At 44.6% G+C, this 18,787-nt stretch overlaps 1 protein-coding gene across 1 annotated transcript in view; it reads left to right on the top strand.

Annotated features, from left to right (window-relative positions):
* Positions 1 to 18,787, top strand: part of LRMDA (leucine rich melanocyte differentiation associated) — a 1,037,695-nt gene that overhangs the window by 566,131 nt on the left and 452,777 nt on the right. The window contains exons 3-4 of the mRNA XM_080822502.1: positions 5,160 to 5,286; positions 16,588 to 16,727. Coding sequence (XP_080678628.1) covers positions 5,160 to 5,286; positions 16,588 to 16,727 — 267 coding nt within the window. The remainder of the gene's footprint in view (positions 1 to 5,159; positions 5,287 to 16,587; positions 16,728 to 18,787) is intronic.

Genomic DNA, 18,787 nt, shown 5'->3' with positions numbered 1-18,787 from the left:
GAGTAGCCAGGGTAACAGAAGGAATGTTCAGGATACTCAGAGCTGCAATTATTTCCAAGTGGTAAAAAGTATTTAAATAGGGGTGCCTGGGTGGCTCAGTCAGTTGAGCATCTGCCTGTGACTCAGGTCATGATCCTGGGGTCCCGGGATCCAGCCCGGCATTGTACTCCCTGCTCAGCTGAGAGCCTGCTTCTCCCTCTCCCTCTGCTGCTCCCCATGCTTGTGTTCTCTCTCTTTGTGTCAAATAAATTAATGAAATCTTCATTAAAAAAGTATTTAAATAGTTTAATAACAGTTCTGGTCTCTGGGTACATACTCACTGGGTGTCACTTCTGCCTGTTCATGGACACTGGGCCCAGGGTAAGCAGAGGGAGGCATTCTGGCCTCTGAAGGAATGGGACGGTATTGCCCTCCCAGCTTCTGGCCAGCTGCCTCGAGGCCTGCTCTTTGTCCTGCCCTTGGGATCCCACTGTCAGCTTTCCTCCAAGCAGCACACAGGGCATAGGCTCTGGCTGAGCCATAGTCACTCAACAAAGGGAGTATTGAGCCTTCCCTGTGCATTGGACAACTTTCTGGGTATTAGGGAGGTTCCATTGAGATCCCTTTTCGTTAGGGGCTGGGCAGATGGCAATTATCCCAAAAGACCATTACCGAGCAGGCACTGGCCAACCCTGGCAGGTCCACAGGACTAGCCAGTGTGGTGATCAGCAGACAGACAGGGTAGGTCCTCTTGAATCTCCATTTTATCAGCTCCCCATTTTATCAGTTAAAAATATGGATATGGATATCTGGATAGATATAGTAGAGGGGATAGGTAAAGATCTTAGTTCAGAGCTTATTTTCTTCATTGGTTTGAGAACATCCCGACCTTTGGTTCTGGGTTTGAGGCGAGCTCTGGTTCCACGGAGAGTGACATTTCTTCTTAGGGCCTGTGGTTAATTGTGTCCGCATTTCTTGCCTGTGTCATGGCAGGCCGTAGCATCATCCTTGGATTAGGCCGAGAGCTGAGAAAAGAGGGATCTAATTTTTACCACAGCTTATACCGCAGGAATAAGATTGGCAGTTCTTGAATGGAGGGTTCTGGAGGTGTCCTCTGGTGACTTTTCTGGCTGGGATTTTGCTGAGTAAGGGGCAGGAAGGGGTTGCTATGGTTTCGTATCTTATCCCTCCCAAAGCCACCAGCTCTGCTTTGGTCCTGGCCCTTCTCCCTCCCCATTCTGATGAGTGGCTAACTTTTGGGAAAAGAGTGAAGGCTGCTGAGTGTGAGCCCACCCAGGAGCAGAAGAGTTTGGGGTTCAAGCAGCCACCCCTGTGTGAGGCCTGGGCCCTGCCCGGGACCCCTCCTCAGCAGCTCACAGCCACTGGCCCAGCTTGGAAAGGGCCAAGGCAGCCTGGTTAGTGCCGCTGTTTTTTTAAGCTAATGAGGGCAGAGTGTGAGCCACAGGCAATGATGCTGGGATATTAACTGTGACAGGAAGCTTGATCATAATTATCTTAACGAGGATAGGGTTAATTACAGTGGAAACTTAAAAGTTCTCTCTGTTTGAATCCGCTAGAGCCGAATGCGTTGTGATGTTTTGTCATTTTGATATGACTTTGGAAAAGGCACTGGGACTCTCCCAGCAGCCGCAGCGGCTCCTGGGGGAGCCCAGCCGGAGAGCCCTGTGAGTGAGGTAACCTAGATGGTACCTGTGGGTGAGATCACGGGCGGCTCTCCTGCTGGGGAAGCAGGAGGCAGGCAGGTTGCGATGGGCTTCCGAGATGCTGATTAGGTTTCCCGAGCAAACCACCTGCCACAGGGCAGACCTCACACCCTGGTCTCCTGCCTGCCCTTGGCATCTCTTCACTGGTCTGGGAAGACCTCACTCCAGCTCCCTGGGCTGAGCTAGTGGGTGAAGACTTGTCCTCCCACTCTAGCCTCTGACCACCGCAGACGTGTCTGCCTCACCTTCCCAGTCCAGCCCTCAAACATCTGCAGATTGCAAACCAGGCAGAGGACGAGTACTCTGGAGGGCAGTCTCCCCCTTCCCCCACACCAGAGCTCTCGGGTCTGAAGTGCATTTTGCTGTCCACACACAAGGTGATAGCCGAGAAATTGCAGTCCCATCATCTTTTCCTTGTAGCTGTCCCATTAGACAGCATAGATCTGTGTGGGTCCTTAAAGCCTTGTCTGCCTTGTCATTTTGTTTAACAGCACACACCTCTTTGCACAAGCGTCTCGTATATAGGGCTGTGAATGCAAAGACTGGTGCAAAAAATTTCTTTACTCCTTCCACGAAAAGAGCAACAACCAGAACAACAAAAGTCACATTTTGAAAGAACAAAAAAATAAAACCTCCCCCAAGTGCGTGTTTGTTGGCCTCCACATGCCAGCCAAGCCCCAGAAATCCTGTCCTCTCCGGTTTTACCCTTCACTACTCAGTCTCCTGTCCCCAGTCCCTCAGCTCTGAATTTAGCTGATTAAATCACCAAGTGCACACGACACCAATGACATGAAGACAGGGATTTATTAATTAGCAACCCCCCACATAGCATGGTTCCCTTTTAACTGAGCAGCTAATAACATTATGGCAAAAGGAACCTTACCACCAGACAGGTGACAGGGGATTTGAGCCTGAACTTGCCCCGCCCTTCCGTGAGGTCTCCCTCAGAATGGAGCTCTGCCCCAGAGGCTGCCCCTGAGCAAGGCGGCCCAGGGCGCTCCCTCTGGTGTTCTCCCTCTTCATGTTTGTCCGTCTTCATGCTGCGTCATTTTGTGTTTTGCCTCCCCCCAGCTCTCTTGGAAGGGAGCTTTCTTTGGCTTGCCAGTTGCCAACCATTTGCTGATTCTCATGATAAGAGTATTGTATTTGCATAACATAACTCGGGAACAATGCGTATTTGGATGCTGCCTTTGACCAGAGCCCAACTGATGTTTGTGGACAAAGGACTTATTAGCCATCCATAAGGCACCCTGAAGGGAGGTGGCCTTAACTCCCCTTGTGGTAAACAGGGCCTCCTTGTCCTGAAAAGCACTTTTGAATCATCACTAACCCCCATGGGGGAAGGGACTCAGGAAAGGTCCGAAGTTTCCCTGCAGAAGCCAGACTGGCCGCACACCTCAGCCTATGTGCTCCTCTGTCCACCCCCCACCCCCTGCTTCCAGAACACACCTCCTCCCAACCCCCACCACACCCTCTAAGGTCACAACTACCAGAAAAATCAAAGAATGGAAGGAGGAAGGGGAGGAAAGGAACCAGCATCTGCTATTGACATATTAGTCTTCTTTGGCTTGTGTTCCTTAAGATGCCGAGAGCTGGAAGCAGCCCAGAGCCTGAGAGCTCAGCTGGGTTGTTGATAAGCCCACGTTCTTACTTGGAGTAAGTGGTAGAGCTGAGGTAAAGTCCCAGAGTCCCAAGTTCCATGTGTGTGAGTTGTGTTTTGCCTCCCTGAGACATGAGGAAAGAAAGGAGGAAGAAATGAAATGCAATGACCCCATTGACCCTCACCCCCAAATGTTAAGTGGTGTCGCCTTCCCACCATGGAGCAGGTAGTGCTGGTCTGAGGAGTTAGGGCTGGTCAGGGTTCTGGGGTCCCGGAAGGGGGGGTGTCCTCTGGGGGTGAGTCAGGCAGGAACGGGATATGCTGAGGGAGCTCTGGGCCCAGTGGGGTCCGGGGATTCAATGACTCCCCATGCCCGTTCCACCTCCCAGGCACTGACTCCCTGTTCTGGAGTCCGCTTGGCAGAGGTCCCTCAAGGGAGATGCAACTGTCCCGAGAAAGTCTTGGTGCTAAAGTTCACACTCCCATCAGATGTGCAGGTGCTGCACACACAAGCAGCAGGGTCTGTAATGAAAGCGCTATCGGTAAAGGAATAAATAGTGTGGACAACATCTCCCTGATTCGTCACATTTTTATAGCATCGCCGGGAGATCCCATGCGAGTCGGCCCTCTGGTCGACGTCGTAGCTCAGCTGTCAGCCTGTGCAAGCTCAGCACGGCTCTGGGCTCTGGCAGGTGAGCGAGCTGGGAGTACGTGTGTCTGTGCGAGTCCCTCCACCGGGCGGCTTTCTTTAATTAACGTTTGGGAGCTGCTGGCCTGGGCAGCACATGCGCACAACTGCCCCTCCCAGCCCCCACCCCACCTCCACCCCTGCCCCCCCAACACTCCTTAGCCGATAATGTTAAGAGTTAACTTTGAGCTAAGTGTGAAAACAAGGCTATTTTTCCCTTTCTGATACTTTTTTTTTTTTTTCCCTGAGCCGGGTACTTAATTCTTTCAGATGCTTGATTATTTACTGCCTTGACATCTACATTGCTGCATTCCACGCTTCTTTCAAAAATAAAGTGAGAAATCCACTTTCCATAAATTAAAACCGTAACTTCAAGCCAGGAGCATTGAAACAGAAATTCCCTCAACTCTTTCCTTAAACCACCCCCTGCACCCCTCCCAACAAAAACAAAAACAAAAAGAAAAATCATGAAAGAAAAAGAAACAGCCCTCTCCTGCTGGAGCGATCATGTGCTTCAGCAGATGCCTCTGCCTTTTGGGGCAGCCACAGGGACACTGGGCAGAAGCAAATGAAGTGATTAGTAAAGAAAAAAAAGCAGAGGGGGGAAAAAAAAGTCAAAGGCGGCGAAGGGAGAGAAAGGAAGCCTTCCTTGCCTTTTCCTGGACTGTGCAGAGGAGAACCGCTAAGAAAGGATACTTGAAGTTATATTTATTATTGTAAGAGGGGTATGATATTTCTGGGCAGGAATGATGGATGACAACTTAAATTTGTGTCCAGGGAATGAAGGTGAACTGTGACAGAGTTATTTATCTTGGGAATGGAGGTTAGGGTCAGCCGAGGCTGGGTGCCTGAAGGCACAAGACATTGACAAATTTATCCTGCAGGCCGTATCTGAAGCCCTTTGTTTTGGATCCTGGCTACTCACTAAGTGACCCTCATCCTTCATGTTGGCAATGCGTGAAGGATGCGGTGAGTGCCAGCGGCCCCTTCTCCCCCGCCGCCCCCACCCCGGCTCCCGCTACTAATTCTTGTCATTCACTTTGCTGACAGGCACCAAGCCCAAACTATTCCCAGTCCTGAAAGGGAAGGTTAAAATATTTATTTCGGCTCATAATGGCCTCCCTGATTTAGTGCAGGATCATTTTTCCTGTTGCCTTTGTCATTGCAGGTCACTGGAAGGACTGAGCGCGTTCGGGAGCCTGGAGGAACTCATCTTGGACAACAATCTGCTCGGGAACGACCTCGTGTTGCCAGGGTTACCCAGGCTCCATACCTTAACCCTCAACAAGAACCAGATATCCTTGGCTCTGTCGGCTGCCTCCACTCCCCGCCCTGCCCCGCAGTGGTCCCCGCCGGCACACCCCCCCCCCTTACCCTTCCCCCGCCCCATACAAATACCTGCAAAATGTCAAATGAGTTTTATGTGTCAGCTAAATTAAAGTATGTGAAATGCAGTCCGTGGGCAGACAAAGCGTTCTGTCTTCTGGCACTCGGGACACTTCAGAGTAATTTATTATAGGTCATTCATAAATGAAATGCACCATTATATCTTCCTGTTGCTCCATTTTAGTGTAGAGATCTAAGTTATGGCTGTGAAGAAATCTTTTTAATAGATAAAAATAGAGAAAGAAAATAATGTCACTGCTGCCGAGAAGCCAGAGCCGGGTTCTGTTTGCTTGGGCCTGTGTGGGAGGGCGACCTCTGGTGGGAAGTCCGGGGTGGTGCCTCTAAGCGAACTTGGCCTTCACGGAGGTTTCTGGAAGGCTCTGGGGCAGGCTGGGGGAAGAGTTCTGGCAAAGGAGAGGGGGAAGGGGCAAAGATGTGAGATATGTGTGAAGTCCAGGTGTAGCCCTGCCCTCCGTGGTGTTTACTGTACTGGGATGATGAGAGAAGTCAAACAGCCGTTTTATTGCGTGCCTTCTCCTTAAGTCAGTGAGGACCTAGCCAGCCTGGGATGAGGGTCAGGGGGATGAAGGGTTCTGGGTTCTACAGAGAGGCTGAAAATGGAATCAGAAGCCTTCTGCGGCATTAGGCAGCTAGCTCCTCTGTACAGTGTGGGTCTCCCTGCTGCCACAGTGTGAGCTGAGAGGCAGGGAGTGTTGTCTGTCTTGTTAACTCCTGTGTCCTTCATATCTAGAATAATGCCTGGCATGGAACTGAGGTTCGGTGAGTGTTTGTGGGATGAATAAATGAAAGAATGATTATCATCAGCTATTCTTTATTGAGCACTCCTGTGGGTCAGACACAGTGCTGGGTAATATTAAGCATATTATTTTTTGTTCTTACCAAACCCTGGCAGAAGGTGTCCTTTTATCTGAATGAGGAAAGAGGTGAACTGTAAACCTAAAGCCGGACATTGACCAGAATGCTAGGTCCCGGATTTAGTCTCAACTGTGGCCAAATCCAAAATTCTTTCTATTCTGCTTGTTGCTTCAGAGTTGAAGTCCAATCACCTTGTTTTATTAGTGGAACATTTCAGATTCAGAGTAGTTTAATCACTTGTTCATGTTTACAGGGTAAGTTAGAAGTAGAAAATGGATCAGGGCATTTTCCCTAGAGTATTAAAAAAAAAACAACAACCCAACAACACCCAGATATATATGTTATATTTACCATGTATGCATATGTCTGCTTTAAGAATGTTAGGCCAGATCATTTATTAGCCTCTGCTTATATTTCAAGTTTTAAGACAATATTTTCCTTATTAGATAGAATATACTACCATGGCCATTATAAATTGGCACTTTACTAGAAGTAGAAGGAAAGGGCCTACAAGTTAGTATTAGTCTTTACCATAATGCAAAGTTGATCGATTTTTTTTTTCCCTCTCCTATCCTTTGGTCAACCAAGTTTCCTAGTCATTGTTCGAAAACTTATTACAGGGTATCTTATGGCTCTCATGACTGTCTTAGGTGATTAATTGGATGATATTGTCAAATCAGTCAAGAACAGAAGGATTATTAGTATAGAATTGGATGGTAAGTTTCCTTCTTTGGGCCCCAGGGCTGATATCCTGTGTCCCACACCGTTGTAAAGTACTAGTCTTTGGACTTGGGTTCATGAGTCAGCTTAATCATGTTTAGCTATGTGGCTGTGGACAGGTCCGCCTCTGGAAGCCTCTATTTGTCATTTTGTATGTGTATGTGACATCGTGGCTTTCACTTGCCTATTAAGAGAACTGGCAAAAAAGAAAAAAGGAATGTATGAAAGACTTATTTGAATGTTGGAATCAAAGTGCTTTGAGAATGTGAGCAACACAGGTTTCTGGGTGAAAAAGCAGCTGCCTCTGCCCTGGGATGTTGTCACGTTGGCAATATAAGAAACAGTGACAGGAGAAAGATTTCCCGAATAGCCCACACACCAACCCATAAGGACTTTGGTGAATGCTGTACAATTGCTAATCCCAAACTCAATTCCTCTTCTCCCTCAGCACACTTCCTGGCCGGTTCTCTGTCGCATTAATTGGTGCATACTAAGAAATGTAAGTTCATTACAGCACAAGCCTGAGAAAAACAATTAAAAGAAGAGCACACCAACTGTGAAAGAATGTCATTTCACATAATCCCAGTTTGCAGAGGAACTCGTGAGTGATTTTTTTTAAATCAACCTCTGATTTGTATAACAATCAATCAATGAAAAGTATTTTGAGGGTACCTAAGTGTCCAAAATGTGTAGTTTATAGTATTGCTTTCCTCTGTTACTGTTGTCATTTGCGGAGACATGGAATAAATATTGATGTAAATATTGATGATTGACAGGGTACCTGATTAGTCTCATGAGGTTAGACTAATAAGTAAGATTCCTGCTTTATGTGAATTTGCTAAGCATTATTGTCTCCCATTTTAGAGGGCTCATTTTCATAACTGGCTCTGAATATGCTGAAAATGCATAGGAATTCATTCTGGATTTGTTTTTAAAGATTCCACGTGAAAGAGAGATTATATGATATTCGTTTTGATTGGACTTATGTCACTTAGCATAATGCCCTCAAAATTCATCCATGTTGTGACAAATGACAAGGTTTTATTCTTTTTTATGGCTAAATTATATATATATTATATAAGATGTTGAGCATCTTTTCATGTGTCTCTTGGCTCCCTGTATGTCTTCTTTGGTCTATTCAGATCTTTTGCCCCCTTTTAAATCAGATTGTTTTTTGCTATTGAGTTACGTGAGTTTTCCATTTATTTTGTTTTTTATTATTATCATTTTGAGAGAGAGAGCAATAGCAGGGGTGAGGGCAGAGGGAGAGGGTAAGAGAATCCTCAAGCAGACTCCCCACTGGGCATGGAGCCCGAGGCTGGGCTTCATCTCGCAACCCTGAGATCATGACCTGAGCCAAAATCAAAAGTCAACTGACTTAACTGACTGAGCCACCCAGATGCCCCAGTTCTTCATACATTTTAGAAATTACTTATCAATTATATGATTTGTAGTCATTTCTTCCCATTTAGTAGGTTGTCTTTTCATTTTTTAAATGGTTTCCTTTGCTGTAGGAATTTCTCATTTTTTGCCTTCAAGGTCTTTTTTGTTTTGTTTTGTTTTAATTCCAGCTAGTTAACATACAGTGCAATATTAGTTTCAAGTGTAGAATTTAGTGATTCATCACTTACAACACCCAGTGCTCATCACAAGTGCACTCCTTAATCCCCATCACCTGTTTTGTCCATCCCCCTGCCCACCTCCCCTCCAGTATTATTAAGAGTCTGTTACTTGGTTTCTCTCTCTCTTTTCTCCCCCCTCCATGTTCATTTGTTTCTTAAATTCCGCATATGAGTGAAATCATATGGTGTTTGTCTTTCTCTGACTGACTTATTTCACTTAGCATTATAGTCTCTAGCTCCATCCATGTTGTTGCAAATGGCAAGATTTCATTCTTTTTGATGGCAGAGTAATATTCCATTGTATATGTGTTTCTTATTTTTTTTTAAAGATTTTATTTATTTATTTGACAGAAAGAGATCACAAGTAGGCAGAGAGGCAGGCAGAGAGAGAGAGAGGAGGAAGCAGTCTCCCTGCTGAGCAGAGAGCCTGATGTGGAGCTCGATCCCAGGACCCTGGGATCATGACCTGAGCCGAAGGCAGAGGCTTAACCCACTGAGCCACCCAGGTGCCCCTGTGTTTCTTATTTTTAAAGGAATGAATTGGGCCAGTGGATGGTTGAATTCTCAGTGTTGCTATCACTAGAGATTAGCAAGCTTCTTGGCTCTACAGAGCTGAAGGATTTTCTTTGTCTTTGGTTGAGTCCCTTTCCCTTTCCAATCCTCAGCCTCTCCAATCTGTAGTGGTAATGATGAGGGAGAAATGATAGTGGCATGGGAGGAACTGAAGCAGAAGGCAATGGTGTAGATATAAAGCTGGCTAGGTATATTGCTGTGCTGATGGAGAGTACTTTGTTACCCATTGATAAAAAAAGATACTAATTGGCTCTTTCAGGAAGTAGCATGATTTCTCTCTCCTCTGGTCTTCCTGCATGATCATGAAGATTGGTTTAATTTCCCCATGTACTTGACCCAGAAGTCAGAGAATGCAAGCCAAGTAAAAGCAGGATTTACACCATATGGCATTCTCTTAACCTAATATTCCTGACTGTACCTTTTCAGCCAACTGAGTCTCCTATTGTCTTGTGAAAGTACTGTGGAATCTTCTAACAGTTACTATGTTCCAAACCGCTATTGCTACTCCATGAAATGCTTTGGACTTGGGCTCTATCAGCCTGGGTGAATAATAACCTACCTCAAAAGTTAGTGGCTTAAAACAACAACTGTGTTCTTTGTTTATAATTCTGCGTGTCAACTCTTTGGGCAGGGCTCAGCTGGATGGTTCTTCTGTGGATCTTGCTTTGCGTTCTTAGGCAGCCACAGTTATCTAGAGGCCTGGCTGGGATTGGGTGGTCTGAAATGGCCTCACTCATATGTCTGGAAGTTGGTCCTGGTTGTTGGCTGAACAACATGCTTCCAGTAGGCTAGCACAGGATTCTCTACATGGGGCAGGTGTTTCCAGAGCAAAGCCTGAATGTACAAGTACTTTTCAAGCCCTATTTGCATCTTGGCTGTTGCTGCCCTATGGCCAAAGCAAGTCACATACCAAATGTAGAGCCAGTGTGATAGGGGACTATACAGGTGTGTATAGAAAGAGGCATGCCTCATTCCTATAACAATCCTACACATGGATCTTGATGTCTTATCTCTTTAAGATTTTATCTCACATTTGTAATAGAGAGACCTAGAATCAAGTAACTGTTGACCTTGTGCAAAGTTAAGTACTAGTTCCTTCTTAGAAATTGAGTCTTATTTTAAATATATGAGAAAGCTTACTATTAAATGGGGTTCTACTTGAAGTTCTTTTGTAAAGTTTGGTTTGGTTTTAATTTTTGGTGTTTTTGTTTTTTGGTTTTGGTTTTTGCATATGTAGAGTTTTCCATTTTGGTTTTACTTTCAGTAAGGCATGACTGTCCAGTGCTCCGTTACTGGACCCTGTGAATGTGGATTACGGGCTGTTTTATCCATTGGAAAGAGGTTGTGTTCTGAGTGGTTAACATCAGGCTCTGAAGCCAGGCTTCCTGGGCTTGTATTCTGGCTCTGCCACTGGCTGCGTGTCCTTGGGCTACTTACTTACCATTTCGATGCTTTGCTTTTCTCTGCAAAACTGGGACAATAATGGTATCCACCCTTCTGGTTGTTGTGAGGGTTTTTCTAAATTTCTACCAAATGGTGATTATTATTACTATTACTATCCTAGAGAATTATGTAAGCTTACTTGATTTTACTTGGGCCACATTATAACCACGGTCAGAGTATAGGTTTTGAATGCGTCTTTGATATTTATAATCTAAAGTCACCTGCCTGTCAATCTGTGAATTGAGAACCACTGGTGAATACTCTGATTTTTTATGAAAAAACTGAGGGAGTATGAACTTTTTGAAGTCACATAGATGGTCAGTGGAAGGGCTCACTCTAGAACCCAGACATGTTAATTCCTGACTCCAGACCCTGAAACCTAAGCAAGGGAAAATCACTGCATAAGAAGAGGAACTAAGATGCCGGAGGGGAGTCATCTGCCTGTGCTTGCCTTGCTCTTGCCCCTCCTGCTCCAGCCCTGCTCCCAGCTGCTGATGGAGCCTGTATAAGGGATTTCAGAGCCCAGACCCACCATCTGGCAAATTTCTTCTCAGCCTACCAATGCCTCACTTTCAGGCTGCGTACCTCCTACTTGACCTCCCATCCTTGTTCTGCTGGCTCTTTGTTCTACTTCTGTTCCGCTGTCAGTGCTGGTGTTACTTCTTCATCTCTGGGTTCATAGCTTGTCTTACTCTTCTTCCTTTGGTTCATTTAGACTGGCCTGGTAGTCACTGGCCACGGTGGCCACACTGGCCACACGGAGTTGATCTTATCTCCCCCAACGCTCATATTCTCTCTCTCTCTCTCCTACACAGATGCTCATGTGCGTACACACACTATGCTTGGCTCTTCTCCAGTAGGGTTAGGTACTTGGTAACACTCTCAGCCATATCATGTCTGAATACTAAACCCCAAATAACAGAACTTCTGAGATGTCAGGAAAATATAGATACTTTGCACAATCAAATGATTCTCCCCATTCTTCCTTTTGGAGTGGGTGGGGGAGGGGTGAGAAGCTGACTTCATTTTACATCACACTCGATTCCTTCATTTTCTGTCTCCCTGTTTGCTTCAGCATACATGTGAAGAGACAGTATGGATTGTAGTACCAACAGGAAGAACGGGTAGTGTGACGTGTCATACAGCTGGGCTATGGTGAGGAGACCAGTGAGCTGAGCCCAAGGCCAAACTAGATTTCCCACAGCAATTTACTGTCTTACTCAGGGAATTCTCTGTGCTTTGTCTGAGGCCTCAGTTTCTTTATAAAATGGGCAATAGACACTTAGGAGTATTGTTGACAGATTTGAATGGCATAATGTGTACATGGGACACAAGTTTGTTAACATCCAAAGTCTTTACACCTTCTTGGCACCTTTTACTGATATTTAACGTCTCAGTGCTCTAAATGAATAAGCCCAAATTGGAAATAACTGAGGTACAGAACACAGCTGGATGGTCTCCCACAAAAGCATATAGGACTCTTCATGTTTCAGTATTTTAAATTCCTTTTTAAAATGTTAGGAAATCACGGGTCACTTGTCTCCTAGAAATGCAATGTCTTTAGAACCTAGGTTTGAATCTAGACTCTTCCATTCACTGACTGTGTGACTTTTGACTCCCATTTCCTAAATTATTGTTTGGATGCGATAATTCTGATGTGTGTGTGTGTGTGTGTGTGTGTGTGTGTGTGTGTGACTCAAAATGAGAATATATTGTGCAGAATGTGTAGTTAGTATTCAGAAACCCTATATTAGGCACTGGTTGATACCTGGGTGGTATAGGTACTGCCCTTTGACCTGGGCCTGAGCACAGAGGGAGGGTTCATTCCCATTTTCACTTGGGAAACAGTTGTAGACCTGTGCAACTGCACATGATACCCAAGGACTCCCCCGACTCCTTCATGCTCCAAACTCTCAAGGCAAGATGTTGCTTTGATCTTGGGCCCTCTGCAAAAAGTCTCCCTTGGCAAGCATACCTATGACAGTTGGACTCGGCAGTGGCAACTTTCTGTAGACAATGCTGAAAAAAATATAAATGTCAAGTACTCTAGAGAAGACTTGATGAAGGAAGCCAGGTGTATGCTAGAATCCAGCTGAAGAAAGTTGAAATTATGCCAGATATCTTCACATTTTAAAAATGGGGTTGGGGGGTGTCACCCTTGGGAGAATTCCTAAAAGATCTCTATGGCCCTGGTCTTCGTTAGTCAGTGACACCAAGTTCCCACTGCTGATTGCCTCTCATTCATTTTCTATGAACTTGACAAAAAGGAATGCAACAAATTCTATCCCAGAGCTCCCAGCCAAATAGAGCAGAGCTGTGTTTGTCCTTGCTGACCCAGGAGACTGAGAAACCAATGGAAACTCCTTCTTGTCTCTTGTCCTCCAGTGGTTGTATCAATGTAATGGAGAAGTTCTGGTCCAGAGCATCCATGGAGTAGGTGCTAGTGATTTCTGACTACTGTGGGTTTGGGGGAGACCACTTGACTTAGTTTGGGGGAACATTTAGCAGGTACCTGAAAGGCCTGAAGAGGGGGGGTAGCTTCTGCCACTCAAAATACCCTAAATGAGGTAGGCTCCATTCCTTGGGTTCATTGGCACATGGTGGCTAAAGCTTCTTGAGGACGGTAGACTCTTTTCCCAAGAAATTTCCATGACCAAGACATTTGATTGTGTCCACTCTCCACAACCTCCTGCTCAGGGCTGGATCCAGATTTTGTTGAGTATGAAACTTACAAAATTTGGGGATGCCTTCTTAAAGGCAAAGACTACGTAATTATGAATGCCAAATTAGGCTTGAAGATGACTGTTTATTTGGAATAAAAATATATCAAGGCAAATTAAAAACTTTTAAGTTGACAACACCAATATAAAAATACTTAGAAAAGTAATTTTTTTTATACTGGACATGCCTACATTAAAACATTCATCCCGGGTTTTTTTTTTTTTTGGCCAATTCTTTTATAACTTTATTATATAATTTCAGAAATTATACACTATATATATATATATATACATACTTCAGTGGAGAGAGACAGTGATCTGAACTGACTGCAGTTTAAATAAACTACTTCTGAAAATTTTATAAAAATATATGACCATGTGGCTGTATTATCCCCCAAGGGCCCCATGTAAGCAAGGAGCCCTCATCACACAAGCTTTATTAGCTCTGTGGTAAGTTTACCTATGAAGCCTGCTTCCCTGGACAGTGGCATGGGATGCTTCCCATCACTGCTCACTTGATGTTGAGAAATAACTGGGATTTCAGTCCAGCTCAGGTGCCCAGTATTTCCTCAACTTAAAAATCTTGCCAGTTTTGAGTTCCATTCTTTCACATTCCCACCTTCATACAGTAGATGAAAAATAACCAAAGTTTAAGGGGTTCATCCCTACAAAAGCAATAGGTTTGGGTTGGACTTCTTCATCCACAGTGGAAAGGGCTTCCCCTAGGTTCTCTAGGGCCATTGTCTATAAATAATTTGAATCACCCCAGGTCAATATGTCCACACCATTTTGGCATCCCACTGTCTCCTGGTCCCTCGAAAAATCCTGCGCCAGCTGGCAGGAGTGATCAGCTTTTCTAGCTGTCCCCCAACCCCCTTTCTGGCACCAGGGCCTGGCCTTGAGGCTTCAGAACAGCTCATGACAGACTTGAGTCCTACTGCTCCTTGGAACATCTGATGGGTCCCCTGTGAGGGGTGGAGGGTTGGAGCAAACCCTGAAGGGGAGAAACAGGACTGGGACTGAAACAGGACTTGGACCCGTGCAGGTCCAAGTCCAGGCATGGGTTACCCCAGCTGAATGACACTTTGCTCCCTGGTGGTTCCTGGATACCAGACAGAGACTTAAGACATTTTGAGGAGGTCACTCCAAAGCGTAGGGCCCCATAAGTTACCTTTGCCAGCGTCTAAAGGTAGTGCTAATAGCCACGCTTTTTCTAGTGTAGCAATGACTAAGAAGCTTACAGAGTTAGAACCTGCTGGAAAAGCCAAGTTTTCCCTGTAATTGTTCATTGTCATTTTAATTGGTTTTATTTAAATGATTTTTTAAAAAGAATTTGATGATTGAACTGTATTTTAAACAGTACTAAACACATTTTGCCTTTGGTGATGAAATGCTTTAATGTTTTGACTCCTGGCCACTCACCCATGTGTCCTTCTAATGTTGCCGCCCTGGTTGCACCTTCTCACTTGTCTTCTCCACATGCTCCTGTTTCTATCCTCCTCACTCCAGTGGTCCACTGTGGTTAATCCTGAGTGTTACTTGTTCAAGATCGGAAGGACTGATAACTTCCGTGTCCATTGTCCTGCCTTGTTTAGGAAATGGGGATGATGTTGGCCAACTGAAGCCCTTGGTGGGTGGGCTGCTCTGACCTCCTTGCACCAGTGTTTCCCTCTTTTGCTGGCGCTGTCCCTCACCTCTCTTTCTGTCTCCCTCCTACAGGATAGCACTTGTTCTCACATAGGTTGTTCTCAGAGCCCATGTATAAAGAAGGCTCAACAGAACTTAGTTTGGAGAATATAAGATTCAAGGAAGATAGTGAGCTTCACCTATCTGGAGGGTTATCATGCGGAAGAGAAGAATGCCTTACTCTTTGAGACCCCAAGGTGTTAAACTGGGCCAGTGGGAAGGAATCTGCGGGAAGTTCAGTCCCAGGGGAAAATCTCTTTCTAATGGTTGTCTGTGACAGAATGAGCTACTTTTTGGTGACCCCTCAGCACATACATTAGGGAATGGATTTTGACATTGTTTGGATTTGGTGTGGAAATGAAATCTGAGAAAATGGGGATAGCATCCCATGGTTAGATAACATTCTGATAGAGTGAGGGCATCCCTTTTCTTTGGCTTCACCTTCCTCTCCTAGGCCAAGGAGACTTTACTCCTGGACACGGTTTTCTGAGTCTTTGGTTCTTACACGGGCATTCACCTTATATGCTTAGCCCCTTTTTGCTCTGCTGTCACTCCCTGGCAAAGACCCCATTCCATCTGCGATACTGGCTGACACCTCGCTTCCATAAGTTTCTGGTAGTCATGGCCTCCGCTCATGGCCTGTCTAGTCATCACCTTGCCTAGGGCTCAGATCTTCTGCATGTAGCTTAAGCCAGGAGTCCATATGTATTAATGTGACAGCTAGGTTGTCGTTAAGTCCTTACCAGTATCTGTAATCGCCTGAACCTGTGATTCTTGACTTCTTTGGTTTGGGGGGGGGTGGGCTGTGTCTCAGTGTTTGCTTTGACTGAACAGTGGATCCCATTGAGGGAATGGATCACGGCGCAATCTCCCCACCATGCCCTCCTTGGAATTTTCTCTTTCATTCTCTCCTTCATAGAATATTAGTTTCACAACAGATTCTCATCCTTAAATACATTTTGCTCTGCCTGGCTTGACTAAATATATCCTAACTTATTCCATTTGTCTTCACCTAGCTTTGTTTTTCTTTTCCCCTAATTCAGTACTTTCTTGTCACCAGTGCAGCTACTGAGTAATGCCCTAGGTCCTCAGACCCTAAAAGAATGGTAGTCCTTGCTTGCATCCATGAAATTCCTGTATGTTTTAATGATAAATTACCCCTTAAAGGAGAGAAGGGGAAGATATTTTTAATGAGAGCATTGGAAATAATTTCCTGCTTTTATTACTAAAAAAAGAAAAAAATGAAAAACTCAGTTTTATGGATTTACAAATACCACATGGAAACAACTCTATAGGAAAGAGAACTGTGAAGAGCACTTAAGTTCATTCATTCTCTCTAAGGAGATCTGGATCCAGTCTTGCCCAGAGAAAAGTTGGGCTGTGTCCCGAGCAGGAGTGGAAAACTTGCCATGCCAGATACCTCACAGCTATGTTGATTCCAGCCCTCCCCCATGTCACCTCTTGGGAGCAGACTGGACTTGTCAGGTGTTGTACTCTGTCTGCCAGTTATCATCTACGTTCCTTACGAGGCCTTTTGTCTCCCTGGACCCAAATCCTTAACCTTTGTCACATCACTGACTTGGAGTGCCTGCTTGATCACCTGGCAGAAGTGACACCAGCTTTAGAGTACCTCAGCCTGCTAGGCAATGTGGCCTGTCCCAACGAGCTGGTCAGCTTGGAAAAGGATGAGGAAGACTACAAGAGATACAGGTGAGTATCCAGGGGTGGGAATATGGTGGAAAGGGAGAAATAGCATCTTTGGGGGGAGAGGATGTTATTATGGGATGCACAGTAGGTGTTAGGTAAGTTATCAGTGGACTTCCCATGATAATACTGAACTTTAATCTTTTGGTAACCTAGAGCTATTTTTTCCCTTCATCAAGGTCACAGGAGCCAAGAAACATGAAAAGCTGCTAGGTGGTCTAGGTTGGGGGTTGACAATTTTTTTTTTTTAGCAGTTAGGTAATAAATATTTTTAGGCTTTAAAGGTCATATGGTCTGTGTCACAACTATTCAGCTGTGTTCTTAGAGTGCAGAAGTAGCCATAAACAATTTGTAAATGAATAAACATGGCTATTTTTTTTAAGATTTTATTTATTTATTTGACAGAGAGTGAGAGAGAGAGAACAAGCAGGCAGCAGGGCAGGCAGGGGGACAAGCAGGCTCCCTGTTATGTAGAGAGCCCAACGTGGGGCTTGATCCCAGGACCCTAATAAGATCATGACCTGAGCTGAAGGCAGTCACTTAACCAACAGAGCCACCCACGTGCCCCAGCTATGGTTCAATAAAACTTTACTTACAAAAACAAGGAGCAGGCCAGATTTGACCTATGGCCTGTATTTTGTTTACCCCTACTCTATGTTGTAAGATTTTCCTGTGGTCAGCCTCAGAGTCACATTTTACAGAGAAAGCGCTTCCCACTAAAGTTAGGGAGCTTATGTAGAATCCCAAGAGGACGTCCCTGAAGGCCCATAACTTTGTTCCACAAAGCTCTGCCCTGCTGTCCACCAACCACATGCTTTGATGGGCTCTAAGGAGAAATGCTTTTCTTCCCCCTCTCTGCTACTAAACCATCTGCTTTGAAATACCTGATCCAAACCCACCTCTCTTAGGGAGGTTCCTTCATCTTACCCATTTTACTAAACTCATTTTGTATTTTCTTTCTTTATTTTGAATTCTGTGTACCCTTATTCTTGATGTTTTGCACATGTTTTTAGATGATCTTTTCATGTGTGTAGCCTCTCTCTTCTTATGATATAAGCTCTCATTAACATCCTACCTGAATCAATGTGGGAAGGGGAAAGGAAAGAGGAATGATAATCTAAGACAGGTAAGGCCACTGGACAATAAATTTGGAAGGATTTGGGGAAAGAAGATAATGATTTCTCTTCGGACTCCTATAAAAATTAGTGGTGACGCATGAAGGAATGAAATCAGGGGAGTTCATGTTGTATAAAGGCAAAGCTGTAAGAAATATTGAAGGCTATTGAATATTCAATATTTTTAATATACATACACATAGATACATAAAGGTACATCAGGAATCCTGTTATATTTCCTTATTGGGAAACATTGTGTACCTTTAACCTCATTTTCTGGATTTCTAGATTAATGTTGTAGGGGTCTGAGACTATTTTTAAACCATCTTAGAATTAAACTCTAACCCCATTTTTAAAAATTTATTTATTTATTTATTTATTTATTTATTTATTTTTAAAAGATTTTATTTATTTGACAGACAGAGATCACAAGTAGGCAGAGAGGCATGCAGAGAGAGAGGGGGAAGCAGGCTCCCTGCCAAGCAGAGAGCCCGATGCAGGACTCAATCCCAAGACCCTGAGATCATGATCTGAGCTGAAGGCAGAGGCTTTAACCCACTGAGCCACCAAGGCACCCCTAACCCTACTTTTAAAAAAAATGTAGTAAGTCTTTCTCCAGTACGAAGATTTTCATATGGATGTGATCCTGTAGATTTGAATGTCAATTCTGTTAGGGAAACTATGATTAATATCCAGCAGGTGAAGAGTTACACATTTCTAAATCAACCCTGTAAGTTGCTTAATCACTGAGAACTTAATTTGCTTCTTTAACACTCTTATCAACTCTGAAACACTTAATAGCCTGATTTCAGGTATGAAGGGGTCTCTTAAAACATATTTTATCTTCTTGCAGCAATTTACAAGATGTGTCTTGGAACTGTCAAACGAGTCCAAGAAAGTTCTTTCAGTCAACATTTTTAGTAAACCAAGCACGATCTAGGAAATTTTCAT

The sequence above is a fragment of the Martes martes genome (assembly GCF_963455335.1).
Source record: "Martes martes genome assembly, chromosome: 14".
Lineage (NCBI taxonomy): Eukaryota > Metazoa > Chordata > Mammalia > Carnivora > Mustelidae > Martes > Martes martes.
This window is presented reverse-complemented; position numbering and strand designations above follow the sequence as displayed.